Raw genomic sequence first — 24,197 nt, 5'->3', positions numbered from 1 at the left:
CCCGTGGAGAGGCATGCGCTCAAATGTCTCAATGTCTCGCTGTTGTTTTTTTTTTGATTTCTTTTTTTTTTGGCTGCTTGTTCGCGAGAATGCTTGCGGCGCTCCTTCGTGGCTCGTTAGAGTTTTTAACCATATGTTGGTGTTGGGCATTGGTATTGCTGTTGGTGTAGGTGTTGCTGTCGTACTCTCCTAGTCGTTGTCGTAGTCGTAGTCGTTGTCGTTGCTGGTTAGCCTCGGCTTGTAATAAGGCATCCATTATGAGACTATGTGCATAGTTTTTGGGCAACGACACAACGCAGCACAAACGCAACAGCAGCAGCAGCAACACCAGCAGCAGCAGCAACACCAGCAGCAGTCACACACATTGCAAGTCCCCGACAAGTCGTCTCACTTCACACGCATTAAACGTGCCCTGGTTTAGCTTGTTCCGGTTTTTTTTTTATTTTTTGACTACTCGTCTGTGTGTGGCCAATGGTAATGCCCAAAAAAATTATAAAAAATTGCAATTAACAAACAATCTATTGCTGCCAGCAAAAGTTGCTAAATGTGTGAAATAATTGCAAAACTATATAATATGTTAAATTTTTTTCGCTGTTTGTTTGTTTATGCACAAAGTGCTCGTTTAGTTGTTAAACTTGTCTCATGCGACAAATGAACTGTGCATATACTATGTGTGTGTATATAATGTATATGTGTGTGTGTGTGTGTGAGCTTATCTAGCTAATATGTACTTGGTTATGTGCTTAAGCTAGGCGTTGCTTTTTGCCAGTAACTGTAACTGTGCCTGTGTGTAATTGCATTTAATTTGTTGTTTACGCTGCTACGCCCAACGCCCCAACGCCCCAAAGCAAAAGCAAAAGCAAAAGCAAAGCAAAGCAAAGCACTTTGTGCGCTACGGCCTTGCGCTCATAAGAAAAATGTATTTGTATGTGTATGTGTATGTGTATGTGTGTTGTCTATGAGTGTATGCATTAAATGTGTGTCAAAGCGCAATTTCCGCATTCAAGCTGTGTCAGTGTGTGTGTGTGTGTGCAAGATCACTTGGGCAACATTAATAGCTTGGCAACAATAGAATTTTGCACATTTGCTCATAAATTCACTGGCCGAAAGGCAAAACGCCAGGGGGGGCGTCAAGCAAGCGAGTAGTCATAGATACTCGTCGCTGCAACTGCAGTATCAAATATATATATATAAAACACACACACACACACATACAGTTATTATAAGTATTCGAACGCATAGCAACTGCGACGTCAGCGTCAGCAGCGACTGCGTTGCTTTTTGCAATTGCGAAGGCCGACGACAAATATGTATTATGTACATACAAATATATATATGTGTGAGTGTGTGTGTGATGCTGTTTGCGCTTGTATGTGTTGCATTGAACTACATTTTGTGTTGCCAAAGTGGCCAAACACTTGACTGAGACTCTTGTTGTCTGTGTGTGTGTGTGTGTGTTTGTTTGTTTGCCTGCCTGTCATTTTGATAGTTTGGCTTTTACTCTAACTACAAATTAATAGCTTATTGTTTGCTCGAACATTTAGACAAGGCAAAAATTGTAAAATTGTCCTGCCAACGCTATGAACACAGCACTGATTGCGAATCAAATCAAAGGACATTAGTAACTCTCAATTGGTAAGTAGTCCACTCCACTCCACTGGAGCCACTGCCGCCGGCTTAGCTTAACTTATACATAAATTTCTCTTCTCTGGCGTTTTGCAGCAAGCCCAACATTGGGCCAATCCAAACTGGCACATCAATTTTGGTTCTCCTATCCGCCACCTGGCGCTGGCGGCGGCTCCTCAAGTGAGTTGCATGTACGATTTATCCGTTGAAGCTTAAACGCTTCGTTTGTACGTCTATCGACTTTCTCTACTTTCTCATACTTATACTTGTGTTTAGTTTTGTATTTCGTTTCATTTGATTTTGTGCTCTTTTAGTTTTATTTATGTTTTAGTTAATTTCAATTCTGTTTTCTATAAACGGCAAGTCTCTCGCTCTATCTCTCTCTGTCTGTCTCTCTATCTCTCTCTCTCTCTCTCTCGCTCTCTAAGTGTACCCAGTCTCTTGTCTCTGTTTACAGTTTGAATAATGTAATTTATTATTTTCCGTTGTCTTCTGAGTTTTGTATACGTAAACGTAAAGTGAAACTGCAGCGTAACCAACTTATAATCGATATAACTATATAATATAACAAATAGCTGTAATACTCATACTCAATATATTTTGGAACTAATACTACTAATAAATGTACGTTAAACTGTCATAAAAAAAACAATAACAACAACAAATTCAATTGCAGTGAGTCTTCTTTAGTTGCAGATACTAAATATAGCATAACTAGCATAATTAATTGTAATTTCCATTTTCATTTTCATTTCACTTTATGTTTATATGTATACGAATCTCAAACAGTCTGGGCAATGTTTTCTATATTATAATTATAAGCTATTGTTTCCTCATATATCTCCAACTCACGCAATCTTTCAATACATCAATAGTTAATGCAATTTACAACTGACAAAACAAAATAAATAAAAGCAACAATGTTTACAATCAAAAAGTATTAATCGTTCACAATTTGTCGTTTCTATTCTTTTCTTTGATAATTGTGTCGTTTTTTGAAATAAAAAAACCAACACCCTGACACGCCCACGCCCACGTCCACGCCCCCGCCCACAAACAATACACGCAGCTCCGCTAAGCTCAGCTTAGATCACGCACACACACAAAGACACAGACACAGGAGTTTACACACACACAGCTGCCGCTACACACACACACACACACACACACATAGACACATTGCCGCAGTTCGTCGCTAAACGCCGCAGCAGCTGCCTCGACAAACTCGAAAATTGACAAGCAATCAAAAGAAAATAAATAACAAAAGCTCAAATTTAAAGTTCAACAACAAAAAACAAAAACAAAACGTAAAACGAGAAAAACGCAAAGCAAAAGAAATCAAAACGAAATTCTCTCTCTCTCTCCCGTCTGCTTGGCACACACACAGACACACACACACACACACACACATATGCACTTATCGCAATGTTGTGGCAAATGTTTTAAATGTGTTTGACAAACATAAAACAAAACTCAACACGCTTCACTATCAATAAGCAACAACAACAACAACTTAAACAACAATTGACACTTATAGAGGTAAGGAGTAAGTTTGTCTCGCTCTCTCTCTAACTCTCTCTCTCTCTCTCTCTCTCTCTCTAACTCTCTTTCTAACTCTATCACTATCTCTGTCTCTCTACTCTACTCTCTGCTCTGTGAACTTGTAGTGCTGCCTAAATTAAATTTCATGTACTTTACAAATAGTTTCACTCTAATTTTTGATTAATATAATTTGGATTTATATGCTAAATGAATGGGCTTGGCTTGCAGCTTGCAGAGAGCATTGCATACTTATTTGTATAAAAATAGCTTATAAGGCATACACACACATACGAAGACACGCATACGAACACACACATACATATACGAACAAGTTAGTTGCGTAGTAATCGCACATCTGCAGACAATTTATCTTAATAGCAGCACTTACGTATGCCCCAAGTACAGTTAGTACAAACAGAAATTGCAATAATTAACTTAAATTAGCTTACAGCACATAAAACTAGCGATTCAGGTCATACACACACACACACACACACACACAAACACACATATATATAGCTGTACGTTTGTGATAAATATCGCTAGTTAACCATGACATTAGCTGCTGGCGCTTAGGTTAATCTCAAGGGTAAAACTGTAAGTTATGCAAGCGTTAATTTTTCTTCTACAAAATGCAAGTACAGTGAACGCACGCTAAGCGCTGCAGCATAACAACTAGATTTACATAAGCTAAAATTTAGTTTAGTAGTTACTTTCTAATATGTTTTATTTTATTACGTAGCTTTCATATATAGAAAATTGAAATTTATGCTTAACTTAAGACTTCTAGACTTAAAGTTTTAATAATTATTTTCGAAATTCGATATAAATTAGTTCATAGCTGCACTACAGAAAGTTTAAATTTAGCTAAACAAATTATTCCAAATCAAAACAGTTTTCTAGTTAGCGCAGCACTTGAACTAATTTGTATTACTTTGACAAATTCAAAGTAAGTAGCGCTCTAAAGTTTAAATTTGATTAAATTTCGACATGCGAAACTTTCTGCTTAGCGCGCACTCACTGTACTTCAAATCAAATCGCATTTAATTCATAACTAAATGAAAGCTGCAATTACCAGCTGATTAGACTTGTCAAAAGTAATTAAAAAACTGAACTGAAACAGCAACTAAAACTAAAACCGTATATGACACGCGTGTCGCACACACGTGGCGTATACGTAATGCGCATATATGAAAATCATAGCACGCAGAGCTAAGAGCTGTCTCGCATTATTTTGAGCTGCGAAAGTGTAAAGTAATATGCAATTTACTCAGGTTTCAATTTATTACACACACACACATAGACACACACACACACACATGCACACGCACACGCACATATAAATTTGTAGTAGACGCTAGTTGAATTAACTAAAATGTGACTGGCACATTAACTAGCAAAGTGCACGCGACTTTGTGCGTTGAGGTCAAAAGTTTGTCTGCTCTTTGATGCTGTCGTCAAAGGAGTTGGGCGACAGTTTATAATTTGATTTGAGTTACTTAGTAGTAGTAGTAGTAGTAGTAGTCGGTGGAGAGTTGGCATGTTGTTGGTAAATTTCGTTTGTGCGTAGACTTTTGTGTGTGACGGTAGCGGCATGTTAGACATAAATTAGTTTTCGTTGTTAGTTAGTTTTAGTTTTAGTTGCTTAAGCTTAAACTTTTCACTTTCAACTTGAATTTGAATTTGAATTTTGTATATTGAATTAAATTAATTGTATTGTAGCTGTAAATGCGTTAGTTGTTTGTTTTTATATGCTTAATATATTAAGTTTTAATTTTAATGATTCAATTGCTTTAACAATTTCAAATGCATGAAACACGCTGCCAACAAAAAAGAAAAAAGAAAACTGATCTAGTGCTTAACGATCAAAAGCTTAACTAATCAATTGCCCAAATGGCTTTTTGCTCTCTGTTTCCGTTTCCGTTTCCGCTTCCGCTTCCGTGTATCCGTATCCGTTTGCCTGTTGTGTGTGTCTGTGTTCCCGTCTTGCCACCAACAATCCAACAAAAATCCACAATCCAGACAGCAAAACGTCGCAAACCGACGAGGAGAAGCAGCGCGATCGACAGCGCAGCGAGCGCGAGGCCAAAAAGGAAGAGCAGGACGCTATCAACTACAAGGTGAGTGTTCCAGAGCTCTGTTGGACACAAGTGCAGCTCTCCACACCCCGCTCTTTGTCTCTCTTCCTCTCTTTCTTTCTCTCTCTCTCTCTCTCTTTTCACATTTTTTTTTGTTTTGTTGTATGCCTGTGTGTGTGTGTGTGTGTGTGTATAATACCTGTGTGTGTGTGTGTGTGTGTCTTTTACTCTTTTTGTACTATATATACATATATATACATATGTTACGTATACGCAACGTGTTCGAGTTGCGCGTGCCTCTGCGCTTGTTTGCTTCTATCTGTATGAGTGTGCGTGTGTGTCTGTGTGTGTGTGTGTGTGTGTGTGTGTGCCAGCAGACATAACCGTCATCTATTCAACTATATAGCCTTAATTCTCGAAAAATATATATACAGTGTATTGTGTAACGCGCAATAAATCAGTCAATCGAGTCGTGTCTCGGTCTCGAGTCCGAAACACACAAATGACGGCAAAAAAGAAAATCGCAAAACCAAAAAAAAAATTAATAAGCAAAATGCAACGCAATTAAAAGTTAAACCGCAAATCAAAACAAAACAAAACAAAATATGCAAATTCGAATAAAATACTAAAAATGGCAAATGAGCTCACGAATTTATTGTAAAAATGCACTTTGCAACAATTGCATGTAAACAGCGCGACAAGGAGCAACGTGAGGCGCGTTTGCTGGACTTTGAAATACGACGCCAGCAAAAGCGTGAGGAGCAGAGTCAGCAGCGGCAGCAGCAGCAACAGTTGCATCAGCATCAGCAGCAGCAGCAACAACAGCAGCAGCAACAACAGCAGCAGCAACAGCAGCAGCAACAAAACGAAAAGAGTCCGCCAACAACTTCGTCGCATTCGTTGCAGCAACAGCAACAGCAGCAGCAGCGACAGCAACAATTGCAGCTGCAACAAAGCATTGCAGCATCGCAGGCAAGCAGCAGCGGCGGCGGCGGCGGCGGCAGAGTCAGCACACCGGACACACCCAAATTGCAAACACCGCCAGATCGTTCATTGCCGCCCGCATTTCGCAGTCGGTCCATCGAGCGTGAGATTTTCTACGAGCGCAAACGCTTCTCGGTGCAGGAGACAACAGCTGAATTCAAGGTTTTTCTCTCACTGTATATATAATGCTCAAACTAACCCCAACCAACCAACCAACCAAACAAACAAGCACGTTCAATGCTTTGAGATTTAACTAATCTGCTTTCAATTTCATTTCCCCCCGCGCCCCTTCTTGGACCCGCTTAGGAAGCTGTGAGCACAACTCCATCTCCATCTCCGCAGACGTTCAGCGGCACGCCGCCAACTCCATACACGGCGGCATTGGCGGGACCTCCGGCAACAGCGGCAGCTGCAACAGCTGCTATAATCCCCATCTTACCGCTCGGCGTTGCCACGCTGCGCGATGATTCGACGGAGTCCGAACAGTCCGTGACATGTGCGCCGACCCACACGGATCCCTACCAGCGCATCATGTGAGTAGCCACTATTATAATCTCTAATGCGCCAGCTTATACCTCAATTAAAAGCTTCAGTCCTCTAAGCTAAGCTTTAAATCAAGTGTTAGCAACAAAACCACCAAACGCCATTTTCCACCCATATACAAAAGCTAAGCGAGCGAGCTTTCCACCTGCGACAAGTTTGCCGCCTGCATTGTCACACCTCACACACACACATACATCTCGATGTGTGTGTGTGTGTGTGTGTGTGCGGCAAGTGGAAGCTTTTCTAACGTGTAGCTTTTGCTTTGTGCTTTGCTGAAACGCGAATACGCTAATTAGTCGCTTGTACTTAGTGTACTCTGGTGTGAGTGGCTCCAAACTATGCTACAGTGTGCGCTCGATAATGTCAACGAAGGCTGTTTACTATTTTGCATGTCAATTGCAGCTGCAATTAGCGCTTAATTGCATAAACAAATCAGTGGCAACTTTGTTCAGCTCTGAAGTATGCAATGCTTTTTGCTAAGCTCAGTAAATTGCATCGCCTAATAAATTAATTTACTAATTCATTCTTCTTCTGCAAATTTAACTAATGGCTGAGTACTATTTAATTAATATTTATTTATTTCATATTTTGGCATGTTAGTCACAGCATTAAGCACTAAGCTCAAAGCAATACAAAATCAGTTTCAAGCTGAGCTTAGTTCAGACAGTTTTGCTTATTTATATGCCAGATATAGATTATAAGACATTTGTCATAACTGAGCAAGCAATAAAACATTATTAACCACTTGGCTTTAAGGATTTGAAACTGAACTCTACTAAATTTTATATATTTCTTGTATAAAGACTGTTACATAAAGAGCCTTGCTGTGCAATTCGTCGACTATATTTGAATTTTTAGCAAATGAAGATAGAGCAGTTATACAATTAATTATTGAAACTCACGCCAAGCCATCGTTTCCCACGACTATGACTAATGTGTTATTGATATTGATAGGAATAATTAGTATGACAATTGTTAGGTTCAGTTCGCTATTGTCTTCAAGACTGCAAGTAGTGCTTCAGAATCTGTCGAGGAATACGCAACGTTAGCTCAAGATTTTCATTGCATTTCAAAGCAGTGAGGTAAATATATTATATTTTATGCAAATTAAAAGTAAACATAATTTATATAATGGGAATGCTAAACAGCCGCAGCATTTGTTAGCTATTAATAGTTAACTTAGATTAAATACAGTGCTTTTTAATAATAATACGTATACGTAATATCGTTACGTTTGCGCTTACGCTTTAAAGCAGCGCGCATTAAATATTTAAAAACATTTTAAAAAGTATTTTGCAATAAACGTAACATCTAAGTGCTCTGCCTGCAGGATAAACAAACAGCACTAAAAGTTTCAGTTGCAAAACAGCTGGCAGCATATACATATACACTTATGTATGTGTGTGTGTGTGTGTGTGCATACTAGAAAACAATCAAAATTGAAACCTGAGCTTACGCTTTGAGCTCGCTTTGAGTATGAGCCACTTGCCCTCGACACACACACACACACACACATACATATATATGTATAAGTGTATGTGAACATGTGTGGGTAAACAGATGTACGTGTCCATTTTCATTTCCCTGGTGCAGGCAGCATAGCAAGAGTTGCCGCCGCACAGCAGTATTTAGTTGGAAGACTAGAGAGACGCAGCGGAGCGAGAGAGTAAAAGAGAGCGAGAGAGCGAGGGGGCCTCAGTTAGAAGTTTGTTTTAGGCTCTGCAAGTGCGTTGACTCAACGAGAGCGGGAGGGGGGTGATGACGACGGGGGTGCATTGCAGATGTACTCGTGAGTGCGGGACTGCGGTTAGGTATTGGTGTCGGCATCGGGGCAATTGTTGTTGGTGCGCTTGAAAATTGGAACACGTGTGTGTTTTGCCACTCAAAATTCACCACAAAAACAGAGAGCCGAAGCGCAAAAGCTCGCATTTGAGTTTGGCAACCAACACACACACACACTCTCTCAATTGCAATTGCGCCGACTGCGCTGTCGACAGCGTTGCGCTCGCATGCTCACTCACTCTAGCTCACTGAGCTGAGCGCGCGCGCTCTTTTGCTCACTTGCTTGCGCTCTCTTGCGCTCTCGCTCAGTTCTGTCGCCTGGCCGAATACACGACATTTTGCTGCTTGCGCTTGTTTTAGTTTCTGTTTTTTTTTCTTCTTTTCTTTCATTTCACAAATAACACGTGCATTTTGCGTCGTCGTCGTCGTCGTCGTCGTTTCTGTTGCCGAGATGTGCCGCCTTGTACGTTGTTCTGCTTGTTGTTGTTGTACTTGTGCTCAATGTGAAATATACATATGCATGTGTGTGTGTGTCTGTGTGTGTGCGTTTTTTTTTTATTATTCACTTTGTTCTAGTGCTGTGTTGTCAGTGTGTTTTACTTTTATTTCGGTTTTTTTTCGCACAAAAGTTTGCCGCTCTGCTTGCTGCGCTGCCGCTGCTTGGCTCGCATGTGTTGTTGTATTGTTGTGACCGTTCTGCCAAGTCCACGCTCTGCCGCTGCCGCTGCCCGCCCGCCGCCTGCGCTGCTGCTCTTTCCCTTTTGGCTGCTGCTGCTGCTGCTGCTCACCATTTTTGCTTTGCTGCTGTTTTCGGCTTGCGGGCCAAAATATTTTGTCTTTCGACTGTCGACTTCATTGCGGTGTTACGTGTTTCGCGTGTCAGACGCAGCGGACGACGACGACGACGACGACGACGGCGACGGCCACGGTGCGCGGGCTAAGAAGCGGCTAAATAATAAATAAATAAATAATACAACAACAGCAGCAACACACATAGATTGAAAATAGCTTAAGCTATAAACATTCAAAAACGCTGAACGACAAGCAACAACAACAACAAGAATCTACTACATTTATTTTAAAACATTCATAAATTGTTGTTTATCGCATATAAACACGCACACACATAAACCCACACACACGCACACGCACACCCACACACTCTATATGCTAATGTATGTATTATTAAGTGTTTAAGATCTGTTGCCCTTTAGATAAGTTGCAACCAAAATCGATTCAATCGCATTCATTATTTATTTTGTTTGCATTTTTTTTATTGTGTGCCAAAGTGTGATCCAATCTACAAAAAAAACGTTGTTTATTTATTTACACAAGCAAGCAAGCAAACAAACAAACACAACGCGCACACACGTGCTGCCTATTTATGTATGTGTGCGTGTGTGTGAGCATAGATATTTAGATTACGCGCCCTGGGAAATCATAAATCTAAAGCTGCAGTTCCAACAATAACAAAAAGAAAAGCACTGATGTAATATTAACGCAGATAACTTACAACGAAACGCACTCATGCATGTGTGTGTGTGTGTGTGTGTGTGTGTGTGTGTGTGTGTTTGTATGTCAGTTTGCAATTCAATTTGTAGCCCTTAGTGCAATTGCTCTGCGGTTGAAGCATCTCTAAACTTTTGGCAGACACTTCTGACAGCATCTCTTTCTCTTTCTCACACACATTCGCCGCGTCTGTCGCGCTTAATCAATTTCTAATTCAAGTGCAATGTTAATTATTATTGGCATTTTCGATTTGATAACCTTCAATGCAGCTTACAGCTATAAATAATAAATAAAGTTCAATTTATGTTGAGCCAACTTGTTAAGCAAACTTTTAACATTTATTTCATAATTGCAGCAATTTACTTTCTTCATATTTTAGACAGCTGCGTATATAATTTAAACAGTTAATGGCCAGGTAATGTCTAAACCAGTAGTTGAAGCTGCTATATCTATATAGAGCTTATAGCATATTAGATTTATAGCTGTAACAGCTGCTAGATCCCCAATGCTTACTATTAATTTATTTAAATTTTACCAAACAGTTGAGCTGAGAAAAGTTTGAGCAAACTAAACAAATTAAATTGTTTACAATATTTTGTTGCTAACATTTAGCTTAGCAGTTATGCCCCAATGCTTATTTATTTCTTAACATTTTAATAGCTTAACTTTTTAATTGAAATTCAATAACTTCAAAAAGTGTAGCAACTAATCAGTTAAGTTGAAGTTTGTTGTTTTAAACTAAAAAGTTATGCCCCAATGCTTGCACTTTTCTATTAAATAGCAACAAAATAGCGTAAATCAGCTTTAAATACTACAAAATTTGCTTAGAAATAATAATAGCAAACAAAAAGTTTGAGAAAAAATTAAATGGCAACAAAATTTACTTTAATTTAGTTTAGTTTTAGCTTAATAGATGATATTAAATAAAGTTTAGAGTTTGTTTGTCTATGCTGAGTGCTGCAATTAATTTTGGCTGCTACTGGGCTGGGGGTTGGGGTGGGGGCTGGTGCCGCATGTCGCACGTTTGTTGTTGCTTTAGCTAGTTTCGCTTTTAATTATTTATTTTCAACGCTTACTATGTAGTGAGTATTTAAATTTGCGCATATTTAGTGGATATTTGGGCAAAATGAGCTTTGAATTAGTTATTGAGAGAGAAAGAGCTGCGCGTAGCTATAAATAGTTAATTAGTTAGTTAGTGTGTGTGTTTGACATTTCAATGTCATTGTCAATAGCCGAAGCAGCAGCAGCAGCAGCAGCAGCGCGGCCTATAAAATCGAATAATAATAATAATAATTATTTCAGTTTGATTATGTGGGCGCCCGCGCCGCCACGCCCACTGCAATTGAACTGCGATTGAGTTGGCGTGTTGTGTCTCTAGCAAGTGGGTGGAGTGGGGTGGTGTGGGATGTGCTGTCATTTGATCTTTCGTTGTCGTGTTGCATGCCACACGTAACTGTAAATGGCTGTATGCGTGTCGCGATCAACACTAAACAATGGGAGAGAGCATGTCATGTAAATTGTGTAGCAGCCACTCTGTGGCGCCACCGAAGGCCACAACAACAACAACAACAACTCCATACATTTTGTATCGATTGCTGCTCAACTCGCTCGCCGCACAACAAACTACAACTGCTTGTAACTTGATTTTGCTTAATTCATTTAATTCGACCAGCCATAAATATAAACACACACACACAGAGACACACACACACACACACGCACTCGTGTGGCAAATCAGTCAGGTCAGGGCAATTTACACAATAAAAAGCGTAAAGCGAATGCGGCATATCGACCAGCAAGCAGTTAACAGTTACACTATATAGGCCATATATAGCAGCAGAGCTGGGCCACAGTGGCAACGAAAAGAATGTTTATTTAATTGCTCAATTTAAGCTGCGCAGTTGGCACAACAATAAATATATTAATTAATTATTAAAATAATAAATTAAGCGCGCAGCAAATATTAATAAATGCAAAGTTTTATATTTGAGTTGCGTCTATATCATTTTATATTGTTTTGTATAAAACGCAAGCTAAATGTTTACTTAATAAATGTATTTGAATCTTGCTTTACTTTTATTTTTGCATTTTTATTATTTCAAATATAAGCTTAAATTTAAATGAAATTATGATTGTTTATTTTATATATTGTTTTAAATAATACGCAAAAATGCTAATGCTAATTTTATAATATTTATGCTGCAATTTTATAAAAAAAATTGCCATGTTGCAAATTTAATTTTTATAAATTCAAAGTTTTGCATTTTGTTTGTTTTCGTTTAGCTCTATTGATTGCTTAAGCTGCGAAATAATAAATAAATGCTCATGCACAGCTAGTTGCTAGCAATTAAATAACTGTTTAATATGCGCAACTTTATTTATTTATTTAAATTTAGCGCTCTGTTGCTCGCTCTTAGTTTGAAATGCAAGCGGCTGTGGCAAATTGTTGAAATCCGTGTTTTATTTACTATAACACCTGACTGCGCTGCATATGTTAACAGCCAGTTGGCGAGCATATAGCATATATTAATATATATATATGCGCATATACATATGTGCAAGTCTATTTACATTTGTTGTTGAACATAAAGCACTTAACAGCCGCAGCCTGCGAGCCTCACAGCAGCAGCAGCCGCAGCAGCAAAGGCGGCTTTAAAAATGTCGTAATGCACTTATATACTCAACACACACACACACATACACATGCATATGTGGCTTATGTGCTGGCATTTATAGCATATATGTATATTCATGTATCTTTAGCAACAAACGAACAAGACAAGTCAAGGCTTGAAGCTGCATTTTAGGCATGTGGCATGTAACTGGCGCATGCATCTGTTTCTTCACATATATGTGCATGTGTGTGTGTGTGTGTGTGTGGCAGCCGGTGCCAGCGTGTCTGTGGCAGTTGCAGCTGCACTGGGCACATAAACATGAAATTGCCTTATTTTTGTGCCTCTGCGCTTAAAGCAAAAAAACCGAAAGCAAATCTGTTTGCGGCGACTTCTTGTTATTAAGATCAAGGACCAAAGCAACTGCAAGGCGCTGGGAGTGGCAAACTGTTTATGTAATTGCCTGTGCATTGTGGGTCAGCTGTAATAAGCTTAAGCCAGCTATCGCTCTCTCTCTCTCTCTCTTGCCGTTTTGGCATTTATGAATAAAAAAAAAAAAGGCAGTTAAACTTGTTCACAAGGTCAAAACGCAGCGGCGTTGACAACTGAAGAGATAATCGCCAATAAGACACTTGAAGACTTTGACTACAAAATCAATAACTGCATAACATATATACGTATGTATGTGTGTCTGTGTGTGTATTTGTTTCTTTGGCTGCGTAAATCAAAATGACTGCGTTTACAATTATTGCAGCATACTTTTCAGCGCTACTCTAATCGCTCAGACTTTGCTGCTTGCTTTATATGCATAGTTTGTGCAATTTATTCATACATGTGCACACTGTACAGTGCGCACTCGCTGCATATGCTTAAGTTTGCCAAATTATACAAACGATATGCAGTTCAGTTTAGCAGTCGCTGCTTGGCTTAAGTTTAAAGTTATGACTTCAAATTTGGCTTTAGTTGCACTTGAATTGCTCTTGGCCATGGCAACTGGCTAATGATTATTAATCATAGTCATTAGTAGTTCGATTATGTTTGTTTATAGGCTTACGCTAAATTTATTTAACGATTGCAATGACAAATTATAAGCAATAAGCTAAAAGTTTAAAGCTCAGCGACTGACAAGATTTTTTTAAAACTTTTTGCTCAAATTTTGTTAGTTTGAAATAATTTCTTTCGACTCAGCAGCGTTTGTCTGACGAGCGTTTACTGTAGCATATTTGGTTTCAATATTAGTGTTTGTATTTTGTTTTTGTTTTTTTTCGAATATCTTGTATCCATAAGTTCGTGTTTTGGCCTAGCCTTTTAGCAAGCTAAGCGAAGGTCGTGCCATACAAAAAGCCTAGGCAGGGGCAGCTTATTGTGTATATATCTATGTGTGTGTGTGTGTGTGTGTGTGTGCGAGAGAGAGGGCAGCAGAAATTACAATGGCAGCGCAACAACAAATTAGGCATTGGATTTTAGCCAAAGTCAATGCTGCGGCTGGGTCATAATGTGTTTTTGCTTTTGTTGTTATTTTCGCTTAGCGTGGCACAATAATTTGCATTTTGGACGCTCAGCTCAGCACAGGGCGCTGTGCGGCAGTTGGCAGTTGCCACAGTTGCGTGACCACTGCCACGTGAGCCCCCAAAACCAGCCACCCGAGAGGGGTGGGGAGGGGGTTGCGGGACTAACTGCTAATGTTCACTTGCAGGTCACGTTTCACACGATTTAGTCGCCTCTGCCTCGAGCCTTAGCGCCATTCATCATTGATCAACATGCTGTGGCTATATAACAAATATAATACATATATATATATATTTGTATATACATATATATATGCATATAATGTTTATACAAACAGTTGTGTTTTTAAGTGCTTTAATTTAATTAGCATGTTGGCAGCAATTTAATGTCGAATGTCTGCTTAGCACGCCGCGCGCTCAGCTGTGCGTAGTGCCTATGAACTTTGACCCCAATATACGAAGTCATCATTCAGCGCCCATTGTCCTCGCTCTGCTTTTAACCAAGCAACGAAAAAAAAGAAATATAAATCTAGTAGCTGCAACCAGCGTTTAAATAAAATATAGCAAATTTAAAATATAATTGAATTGAATTCAGTGCAACATTTAATCTCAAACTCTTGCGCTTTGGCAGCAATTTAAGCAACATTTTAATTTATTGTAAATATTTTTTTTAATTAAAAATTGCTTTTAATATTAAAGTAAATAATTTAATTAATCAAAACACAATTTATATAAATTTTATTCTTAGGCTTAACTTTAATATTTTGTATAATTTTAAATTCAACTCGAAATTTCAATATCTGCTGTATTTAATTTAATTGCATTCCAAACAAAGTTCAATTGATTCGATTTTCAAATTAAAATAATATTCAATTATAAATTAAATCATAATCAGCATCATTTTGATTTAATTGTATGCCAATGACTTTAGGCTAAATTAAAATATTTTTCTTGTGTTTTTTACGCTTCAACACTTCAAACTTCCAAATGTGTTATACATAAATAAATAATTTAAAAAGTGCGCAGCGCAAAAAGTGTTTAAACAATTGTTTCTTGTGTCCTTCTCTTTAGCATTAAATGCAACAATTTATTGACTGTACTTATTGCCTTAACAAGTAGCAGCCTTTTATAAAAAAGCTTCAAGCAGCTGTGAAATATTCAAATTGTGATTATTGGTCAAATCTATAGTGTTAAATAATAAATAAAATATAAACGAGCGAGAGCATGCAACGCCAACCAGTTTTGGAAGCGAACTAGAGTCCAATTGAAGCGCCAGCCACACAATCATGTCCATGCTAGGCAGCAGTCTCAATGGCGACGGCAGTCCGGCCAGCTCGCATCCAACAGCAGCAGCAGCAGCAGCAACAACAGCAGCAGCAGCAGCAGCAACTGCCAATGCTAATGCCAATGCGATTGTTAATGAGAGTGGCGCCACATATGAGTACGCGGGGCAGACGCAGGGCGGAGTGCTGGAGCTGCCGAATGCCAGCACGCCGCTGCTGGCGGGGCACGAGTCAAGTGCTCCAGTCGTTGGAGCCATGCCAGGAGCAGTGCCAGTAAGTTTTACGGTTTCGGAGGCGCCGCCGACGAGCGGCGCAGACACGATGCTCATGCCGCTGCCAGGCGCCCTAAACTTTGTCATGGGCGCTACAGTTAGCAGCGCTGCCACTGCCAGCGCCAGCGTCGCTGCCAACGACAACAACAATAACAACGATAATGCCAGCGATGATTCGAATCCGGTAACAATTTACAGGTAAAACTTAAGGCGCAGGGCAAAGCAGGCAAAGCATTTAAATATAAATAAATTAAGCTAAGCTTTAATTATAGTGCTCTCAACACTTGAGTGTTGCTCCACATTTGTCTTATGCCCACTTCTTTCTGCTCTTTGCAGGTGCCGGGCTCCGATAGCGTCACTCGACTGCATGGAGGAGTTCAGTGGTACGGGCGGTCATCTTGATTTCGGTATCAAAATTTGTCACTTTTCTATATAACCAACAAAAAAAAAAACAAAGAAAATGAAGCTACATTTGATTTTGATTTGCTTTGCTTTTGCTTACGCTGCGTATGCTTGATATTAAGCATACGCCACATGTGCTTTAGTTGTAGCTTGCCTTTTGCTTTTGTTGTTCGTTGTTCTTTGCACGTTTGTCTTAGCTCGCGTCGTCTCTCCTTTTGGGCATAATTAACCGAATTTACAAACTTTCCATTCCTTGGCATGTTGCAAAATCCAAAAACCACATCCAATCCAACAACAATCCAACCTGAACCTCCGAACAACACACACAGGCCGTTCGATCAGCCTGGGCTCCAATCCGGCGCTGCAGCTGCGGCACGGCTCAACGCCGACGCCGGGGCTGCGATACAAGAATCTGGGCAAGAGTGGGCTGCGCATCTCGAACGTCGGCCTGGGCACTTGGCCCGTATTCTCGCCGGGCGTTAGCGACGAGCAGGCCGAGTCCATACTCAAGCTGGCCATCGACAGCGGCATCAATCTCTTCGACATCTCCGAGGCCCACTCCGAGACCGAAATTGGCAAAATACTCCAACGCACCGGCTGGAAGCGCACCACATATGTGATCACCACCAAGGTCTACTGGAGCACCAAGTGAGTCTCACTCTCAGGCTTTAACTGAATGCTCATTTAATTGCCCATCCAATCTCCACAGATCGGAGGAGCGCGGACTTTCACGCAAGCACATCATCGAGTGCGTCCGCGCGAGCTTGCAGCGACTCCAGCTGAGCTACATTGACATAGTCATCATCCACAAGGCGGATCCCATGTGTCCCATGGAAGGTGAGTGGGTGCAATTAATAAAGCAGAAGAGTCGAGACTTTAATTCAAGCCAGAACTTGAAATAAATGTTAACTAAACTAGGTTATTATTATACAATAATATGCATATAAGCAACTAATCCGATTTCTTTAACTTATAAATTATTAGTTTTATTAGCTTAAATATTCTAGTAAAATTATTTCAGAAGTGTGTGAAATTATAATCGTAAGATTAGATTATATTAAGTTATTTAAATAGACCGCTTACTTTATTATATTATTGTTTTAAATTTAGAAAAATATTCATTTATTTTTGCCTTCGCTTTGAGCCAAACTGAACGATTTAACAAATAATATCTGAGAAGCATTTCAACATCAAAAATATATTTATTATATATTAATATATTCTAGATATTTGGCTTATACTAAAACAATTTGTATTTAAAATATTTGTAGCTTACATTTAAAGCAAGAGTAAGGCGCAAAAAGATTATTATTCTTATACTCTTGCTTAAATGTTTTTAGAGTGAACAATTAGGCTATGCTAGTTAGTTTTAGTTAATGCTGCAAATACAATATTAAAGAAAAACCATGCACAGTGCTTTGAAAACAATTTTTATTTAAATCAAATGATTAGCTAAGGCTGAAGAGAGTTTGCTGCCAAGGCAAAGCAAAGCCACTTGCCACCCAAATCCGCCCACTAAGCAAGCGAAGCGACGTTCACTCGCAGCAGCGAAGAGCGAACGAGCGCATACGAGCGGCCACAGCTCAGCCGAAGACTCTCGCTCGCGCTCTCTGAGATGCATGCGCTCTCAGCTTCTTCGCTTGCACTCGAGTCAGAGTGTGAGAGGCTTCAGCAGCGCGGCTCGGCCCCTTGCCCATCAGTTGCGCTTGAGCTGTTGACAGTGAAGCAAGCAGTGAGCAGTGGCTAAGCTAATTTCAATTAAATTTCAATGCGCATATATTTATTAATAAGCAACAGTTATATGCACTGTATTATTTCTTTGCTTTGATTTGAAATTAGTAATTGCTAATTGCATACTATATACATTTATATTTATATTAAATTGGCCTGAAGGCCTTGTTGCTCTGGCTATACCAATTGTACCATAGATTTAATTCTAGGCTACAATTAAAATAAATAAAATAAATGTATATTAAATTATTATTATTAATAAACACAGGCATTATGGCATACATTAGTATATTAGTTTCATTTGTTTAATAAATATGCTACATTAACTTAAATTAAATAAAATTAAAATTTATAGTAATATATATGAAATATGCTTTAAGCCGAAATAAATATAAATATGATATAATATATTTAAACAGATGAGAGATATAAAATTACATCAAAGTATATATATTTGAATTAATATATTAAAAGTTACAGTCTACATTTTTAAACATTACTGCTTACTATTTATAAAATAATTACACACTTATTTGATTTGTGTTGCTTTTGTATCAAATCAAATGTATAAATGCATAGTCACTGACTTTGAATAATATTTAAAAAATAATACAATTGCTTAACAATTTTTATTTACAATTTGCCTCTGATTAATTTACAGAAGTTGTGCGCGCCATGAGCTACGTCATCCAGCAGGGCTGGGCCATGTACTGGGGCACGGCGCGCTGGTCGCAGGTGGAGATCATGGAGGCGTACACCAACTGCCGCCAGTTCAACTGCATCACGCCCATTGTGGAACAGTCCGAGTATCACATGTTCTGTCGCGAGAAGTGCGAGCTCTATTTGCCCGAGATGTACAACAAGATTGGCGTCGGCTTGATGGCCTGGGGACCGCTCTCGATGGCGCTGAGCGATACGCAGAATGGCGACAAGCTCTTCCTGCCCAAGGGCAGCTTCAAGACCAAGAGCTTCAGCTGGACCGAGGATGAGATAAATCGCAATGTAAGTGCAGCGAGCGCGTCTAAATGAAATAATTGAGATTAATTAATTATTGTGTGGCTCGCAGGCTGCGCTGTCGCCGCAGGGCAGCTGGGGCAAGGATCGCATCGAGGAGGGTCGTCGCCACTGCGATCGACTGCGCGACTTGGCTGCGCTGGCCGAGAAACTGGGCTGCAGTCCAACGCAGCTATCGATTGCCTGGTCGTTGAAGCATGAGCCGGTTCAGTGCCTTCTGCTGGGCGCCACGTCGGCCGAGCAGCTGCACCAGAGTCTGCAGTCGCTGCAGGTAAGTGACCTGATCTGATGCGAAAGGGTTTTCCCCGTAGCTAAAGCTTTGCCTTGCAGCTGTTGCCGCGACTCTCGTCGAGCGTTATGCTGGAATTGGAGCGCATTTTGGAGAACAAGCCAGTGCGACCGCCAATGATATCGACGCTGGCGCTTCGGTGACAATCAGCCTGCCCGCAGGGGCCGCTTAGTCTGAGCGGTGGCGGACCCTGCGGCGCTGACTCGCCGAAGCACGAGGAGGAGGCGTTTATCGAGGAGGCGGATGCCAAGGAGGCTGCCAAGCAGGGTTTCTGTGTTATTCAGTGACGAAAGGAGTCCTTAGATAATGATAATAAATTTTTGAAAGTGATTAGCAGTAAAACTAGCCTAAGTAGCAATACTATGACAACAACAATAAGCAAGCAAGAGCTACAACAACAACAACAACAACAACAGCAGCAACAACAACAACAGCAGCAGCAGGAGCAGCAGCAATTCAAGCTACAATACACGCCAGCAACAGCAGCAACAGCAGCAACCACTGTGCCCAGCGCGCTGCAGTTCGATGCAATCAACAACAACAACAACAACAACATCAATGGAGTTCAAGTGGAGCCTCAGAAGCGTCGCTCGCTGCTCAATTTTAAGTCGCTGGACTTTCATATCAAGTCGCTCTACAGCGGCCTGCGCCCCAACCACAAGTCCGCCTCATCCTCGATACAGGACAACAGTCTGGCCACAGTTCCACGCCCAGCGCCCGATCTGCGCATCGAAAGCGTCGACGCCGCCGCGCCCTCAGATCTGTTGCTCGACTACACCCAATCGCCGTATACGCCACGCCGCAACTCCAGCACACAGCTGCTGCCACTGAACAACTTGTCGCCTTATTTTCTATCGCCCTATGCAGCGTCTGCTTCCGCTGCTGGAGCTGGAGCTGCAGCAGCTGGCGCGGCAGCAGCAGCAGGCGATGGCATACGCCGCTCCTCCACCTCGGACATTGTGGGCTGCCGGCGGCGCGGCTCAAGCGCCAGCAACAGCAACAGTCGCCGGCCCAGCACAACGGATTTGCTGAGGCGCGCGCGGGAGCGACGCGGCAGTGAGGCGCGCATGGGACGCAGCGTCTCGCACAGTGGCATGCGTGGTGGCAGCATGTTGGGCGGTGGGGCAGGCTGCATGGGCGGACGACGCACTAGCATGGCGTTCTAAGCTTCTTCTTCTGCATATGAAACTAACAAGAAAAACACAACAAAAAAATTTACAAAAAAAAAAAAAAACACGCGAAAAACTAAATTCAAAAAAAAATATAAGTAGTGGGTAAGCAATTTTTTTTGTGCATCAGCTAAAATTAAACAAAAAATTCATCAGACACACACGCGAAAGTTCATCGGCTTAGATTTAATGACGCTCTTGCTTTTTGGCCTTAACTCTTGCCAATTGTTAACACTTTTCCATGCTCGAAACATTTTTGAAGACAATATTAGCACCTAAAACTAAACTTAACTTGCTTTGGTTTAAAACGAATTCAAATGCCAGCGCTTGTTTGCTTTAAACTCTAAATTATTCATCAAAACTCGAAAACTTATGTGAATGCTCATATCAAAAAAAAAATTAATCACACACACAGACACACACACACACACACACACCACGCATACAAATGCACTTAATGTAATTATTGTTGTTAATCACTAACTATATATGTACATAAAAAAAAAAACCTAATACAATATACTAGCTCATATAAAAGTGTAATAATACATAACAAAGAAAAGTCACATAAGGAATTAAGTTAGTTAACAATTAAAATATAATTGAAAAAGCAAAATGCTAAAAAAAAAACTTGTACTAATAATTTATTATTAAATGTTTATAAGTAAAGTGAAACAAGAAACAGAAAAAAGAGAGAAGAAAAAAAATAATGTAGTTCAATTTTGAATATTAACTTCAACAACAGATCAACATCAGTAAATTTTTTTGTAACAACAGCAACACACAAACAAACACGATAACTATGCGCTTTTATTGTTAAACAAATTTTTACTAGTCAACAAATTATATTTTTTTTTATAAAATATTAATAATAAGGTAAATTACGGATTTAAGAGATAATGCAATTTTTCAATTGTACTATTATTTACATTTTAAGCATTGAAATTATATAGAAAATATTATTACATTAGTTATTGTTATTTTTCAGTCTGCATTTTAGACAATAGAGGAAAACATTTCAACTCGTTTTGTCTTCATCTTTCAAGAGTTTTTAAGGTTATGTTTTCCATTTATTCCAGTTAAACACTCCCAACAAGAACTTAATTCAAAGAACAACAACAATCGCTCAATATGCAAAAAACATAGAAGAAAGACTAAAACGATTTATTTAGACCAATTTTTAAAATCACAGCCGTTAAAATACTTTATTGCGAGATATTTTATTACATAAAATAGTAGAATTAAATAGATTAAATAAAACTGTATATTGTTAATTGAATGTTTGAAACTTATTATTGAAATATATTTAAAGTGTATTTAGTAATGTATAAAAATTAATACTTTTCACATTTTAATAAAAATATTCCCATTTTATCATTCAAGTACAGTAAGTCTTTTTCACATTTATTGAAATATTTATACACAAGCTGTGCAATTTATTCTCTATACATTAATGCTATTGTTAATAATTCTTTAGGGCAATCTTTTGTTTACATTTACAATTTTATTGTTCTATGGCTATATAAGCACGCTGCTTTACGTTCATAAAATCATAAATAGTTTATTAATTTACTATAATGAAATTGGTTGCTGCTCTAGTCGTGCTCGTATTTGTTAAGCCAATCAGCGTTTGCGTTTGCGTTTGCCTTATAAAAACAATATTCGTACATCAAAGAAAAAAAAAACAATGTGTAATGCTAATTATTTATGTATGTTTAAGATTCATCTCACGTAATAAGCGAATCATAGTGTCTATTTTACATCATGTTACATTGTCCACTTTATTTAAAATATGATCATTAGCTGGCTACTGTATCATGTCCCTTGAGATATTCGTTTTTTGTTTAATAAATCTCTGACCATACATAAAAACGGACATCGACCACTCTAACAAATTACATATAGCATTATGCTTGTACATTTCAGTTAATGTTAATTACCTTTTTAGATTAGTTAAAACAAATATTGTGTTTTTCCTCAAACGTAAAAAAAAACACACACACATTTGCATTTTTTTGTAGTTAATCCGTCCTCAGTAACGGCCAACAGTTAAAACATTGTGAACGCTGTTGTTGTTGAAAGAAGCGAGAAGTGAGCGATGAGAAGCGCGGAGAGGAGAGCAAAAAACCTAACCTAACCTTTTCTCTCGACTATTATATAGTATACTAGTGAACCCTGTACCCAGCATTCAGTTCGATTTCAAACGCGTAGAGCCTAGCAAAATGAATAATAGTTAATAATAATTATGAACACGCTGAATATAAAATAAAAAAAAAAAACAAAAAACATTTCGATTTATAAAAGTGTAGGAAATTATTCAGACTGTCATAGCTTTATGAACTCAAAATTAACGTTGTACCATGTACATACATATAATACTATAATTATAATTATAAACAAAAAAAAAAAACACTATTGTACTTTGCCGATTGTGAATAATGCGTAAAAGTTAACTTACATTCTAATCGGAGGAGCCTGATGTGAGCGCGCATTAAATTTGAATCATATCTTTGTACCAGCACTAACGCATATACTATGTATATGTATATGTATATGTATATGGGATGTGTATGTGTATGAGAACTATATCATGTGCTTGGGTACAGGGCTGAAATATCAAGTTGTATGTCTGTATGCCAAAAGCCAATGGAAAGCAATAAAAGTGCGTTTGGAAAAAAGCGTCGGTGAAAAGTTTTGAACTAGTGAATTAACTAAGAAAAGCTAAGAAGCAATACGAAAATACATATTGTAACCAACAAGAAGTGAAAAGTGCATAAAATTAACATGAAAAACATTGTAATTGTTATCTTATTTTTTGTCTGTTGTTATTATTAATCCGTAGCTAGTCGAAACTAAAGCAAATAATTAATAATGAAACCGTTAATAATATGGCCAAAACTGTACTTGGCTGAGTTTAGGAAAAACAAAAAAATAAAAACAAAGTGAAGCAACTAAAAGTATTAAGCATAAATAGATAAATCTAAATTTAAAAACTAACAAGACAAATATAAATTATACATATATACCGCTAGCAAAACGAAAAAAATTAAACTAGTAAACAAATTTTACTTTACACAAATGAAAAGCGTGAACGCGTAAAATTGTTGAATAACAATAAAAATTGCATATAATAAAGGCGCATACATTCAATTAAAAACTTTAGCATAAGCAAAATACCAAGAATGCAAAGTAATAATAACTAAATTAATTCATGCGAGTAATTTTTTTCTTTTCTTCAATCGAACCTGGCAATAATAATTGTAGCAAATCAGTCTTAAAACTTACACACACCAATACACATTTAAACACCTAAGCATTTGCATACATTTCAATAATAATAATAATTAAACAGCAGCAAATATATGAAAACTAATATAATTTCAAATTGCAAGCACTTGTCGTGGAAATTCCTTCAACAGTTTTTTTTTTTAAACCTGTAACTTTAACAATTACATTTTAACTATAGACGCTGCATTAAGCTTGATGTCAAAAAGGCTTAAATGTAAAAAAAGAAATGTTGGACAACTGATGTAATTACGACATTCTTTTGTTACTTTAATACATGAAAATGAAAATGATGAAGAACTTAAATACGTACGCATATATTGCTACAGAATATACTACTTATATTTGCTTTATTGTATTGGCAATGCATACGAGAGTGCGAGTACATACATATTTAAAATGAAAACAGAATGCAAATCGTTTACATTTCACTTTAAAAATATACATTTAATACTAATAATTCTAAAAGCCCCCAAAAGGTTATAACGAGAACGGCAATAAGACAGCTCAAACTCTGAGAACTTATATAAAAATAAAAACTCTTATCTTTCAACCCAATGTATTTTCA

The 24,197-nt window shown here is 38.5% G+C and overlaps 2 protein-coding genes and 1 long non-coding RNA gene across 5 annotated transcripts; all 3 read left to right on the top strand.

The window, feature by feature from the left end:
* Positions 1 to 138: 138 nt before the first annotated feature.
* On the top strand, positions 139 to 5,809 carry LOC108606350. Of its 3 annotated transcripts, none has more exons than XR_001915440.2 (5): positions 139 to 474; positions 1,545 to 1,635; positions 1,723 to 1,806; positions 5,191 to 5,288; positions 5,653 to 5,809. It is a non-coding gene; the product is annotated as an uncharacterized LOC108606350 (long non-coding RNA). The 3 variants fall into 3 exon arrangements; XR_001915441.2 differs by having other exon boundaries at positions 140 to 474; positions 5,681 to 5,809; XR_001915439.2 differs by lacking the exons at positions 5,191 to 5,288; positions 5,653 to 5,809 and adding an exon at positions 2,696 to 2,907 and having other exon boundaries at positions 145 to 474.
* A 52-nt stretch (positions 5,810 to 5,861) lies between these two features.
* LOC108606348 (voltage-gated potassium channel subunit beta-2) lies at positions 5,862 to 19,338 on the top strand. The gene is made up of 8 exons (XM_017996397.2): positions 5,862 to 6,392; positions 6,537 to 6,763; positions 16,076 to 16,146; positions 16,471 to 16,789; positions 16,851 to 16,978; positions 18,534 to 18,874; positions 18,939 to 19,157; positions 19,217 to 19,338. Exons 1-8 carry the CDS (start codon positions 5,910 to 5,912, stop codon positions 19,316 to 19,318), a joined length of 1,890 nt encoding a protein of 629 aa, XP_017851886.1. The 5' UTR covers positions 5,862 to 5,909; the 3' UTR covers positions 19,319 to 19,338.
* A 199-nt stretch (positions 19,339 to 19,537) lies between these two features.
* On the top strand, positions 19,538 to 20,409 carry LOC108606349 (transcription factor btd-like). The gene has a single exon (XM_017996398.2). The coding sequence runs from the start codon at positions 19,538 to 19,540 to the stop codon at positions 20,339 to 20,341; it is 804 nt and encodes a 267-aa protein (XP_017851887.1). The 3' UTR covers positions 20,342 to 20,409.
* Positions 20,410 to 24,197: the final 3,788 nt, after the last annotated feature.

The sequence above is a fragment of the Drosophila busckii genome, chromosome X (assembly GCF_011750605.1).
Source record: "Drosophila busckii strain San Diego stock center, stock number 13000-0081.31 chromosome X, ASM1175060v1, whole genome shotgun sequence".
Lineage (NCBI taxonomy): Eukaryota > Metazoa > Arthropoda > Insecta > Diptera > Drosophilidae > Drosophila > Drosophila busckii.
This window is presented reverse-complemented; position numbering and strand designations above follow the sequence as displayed.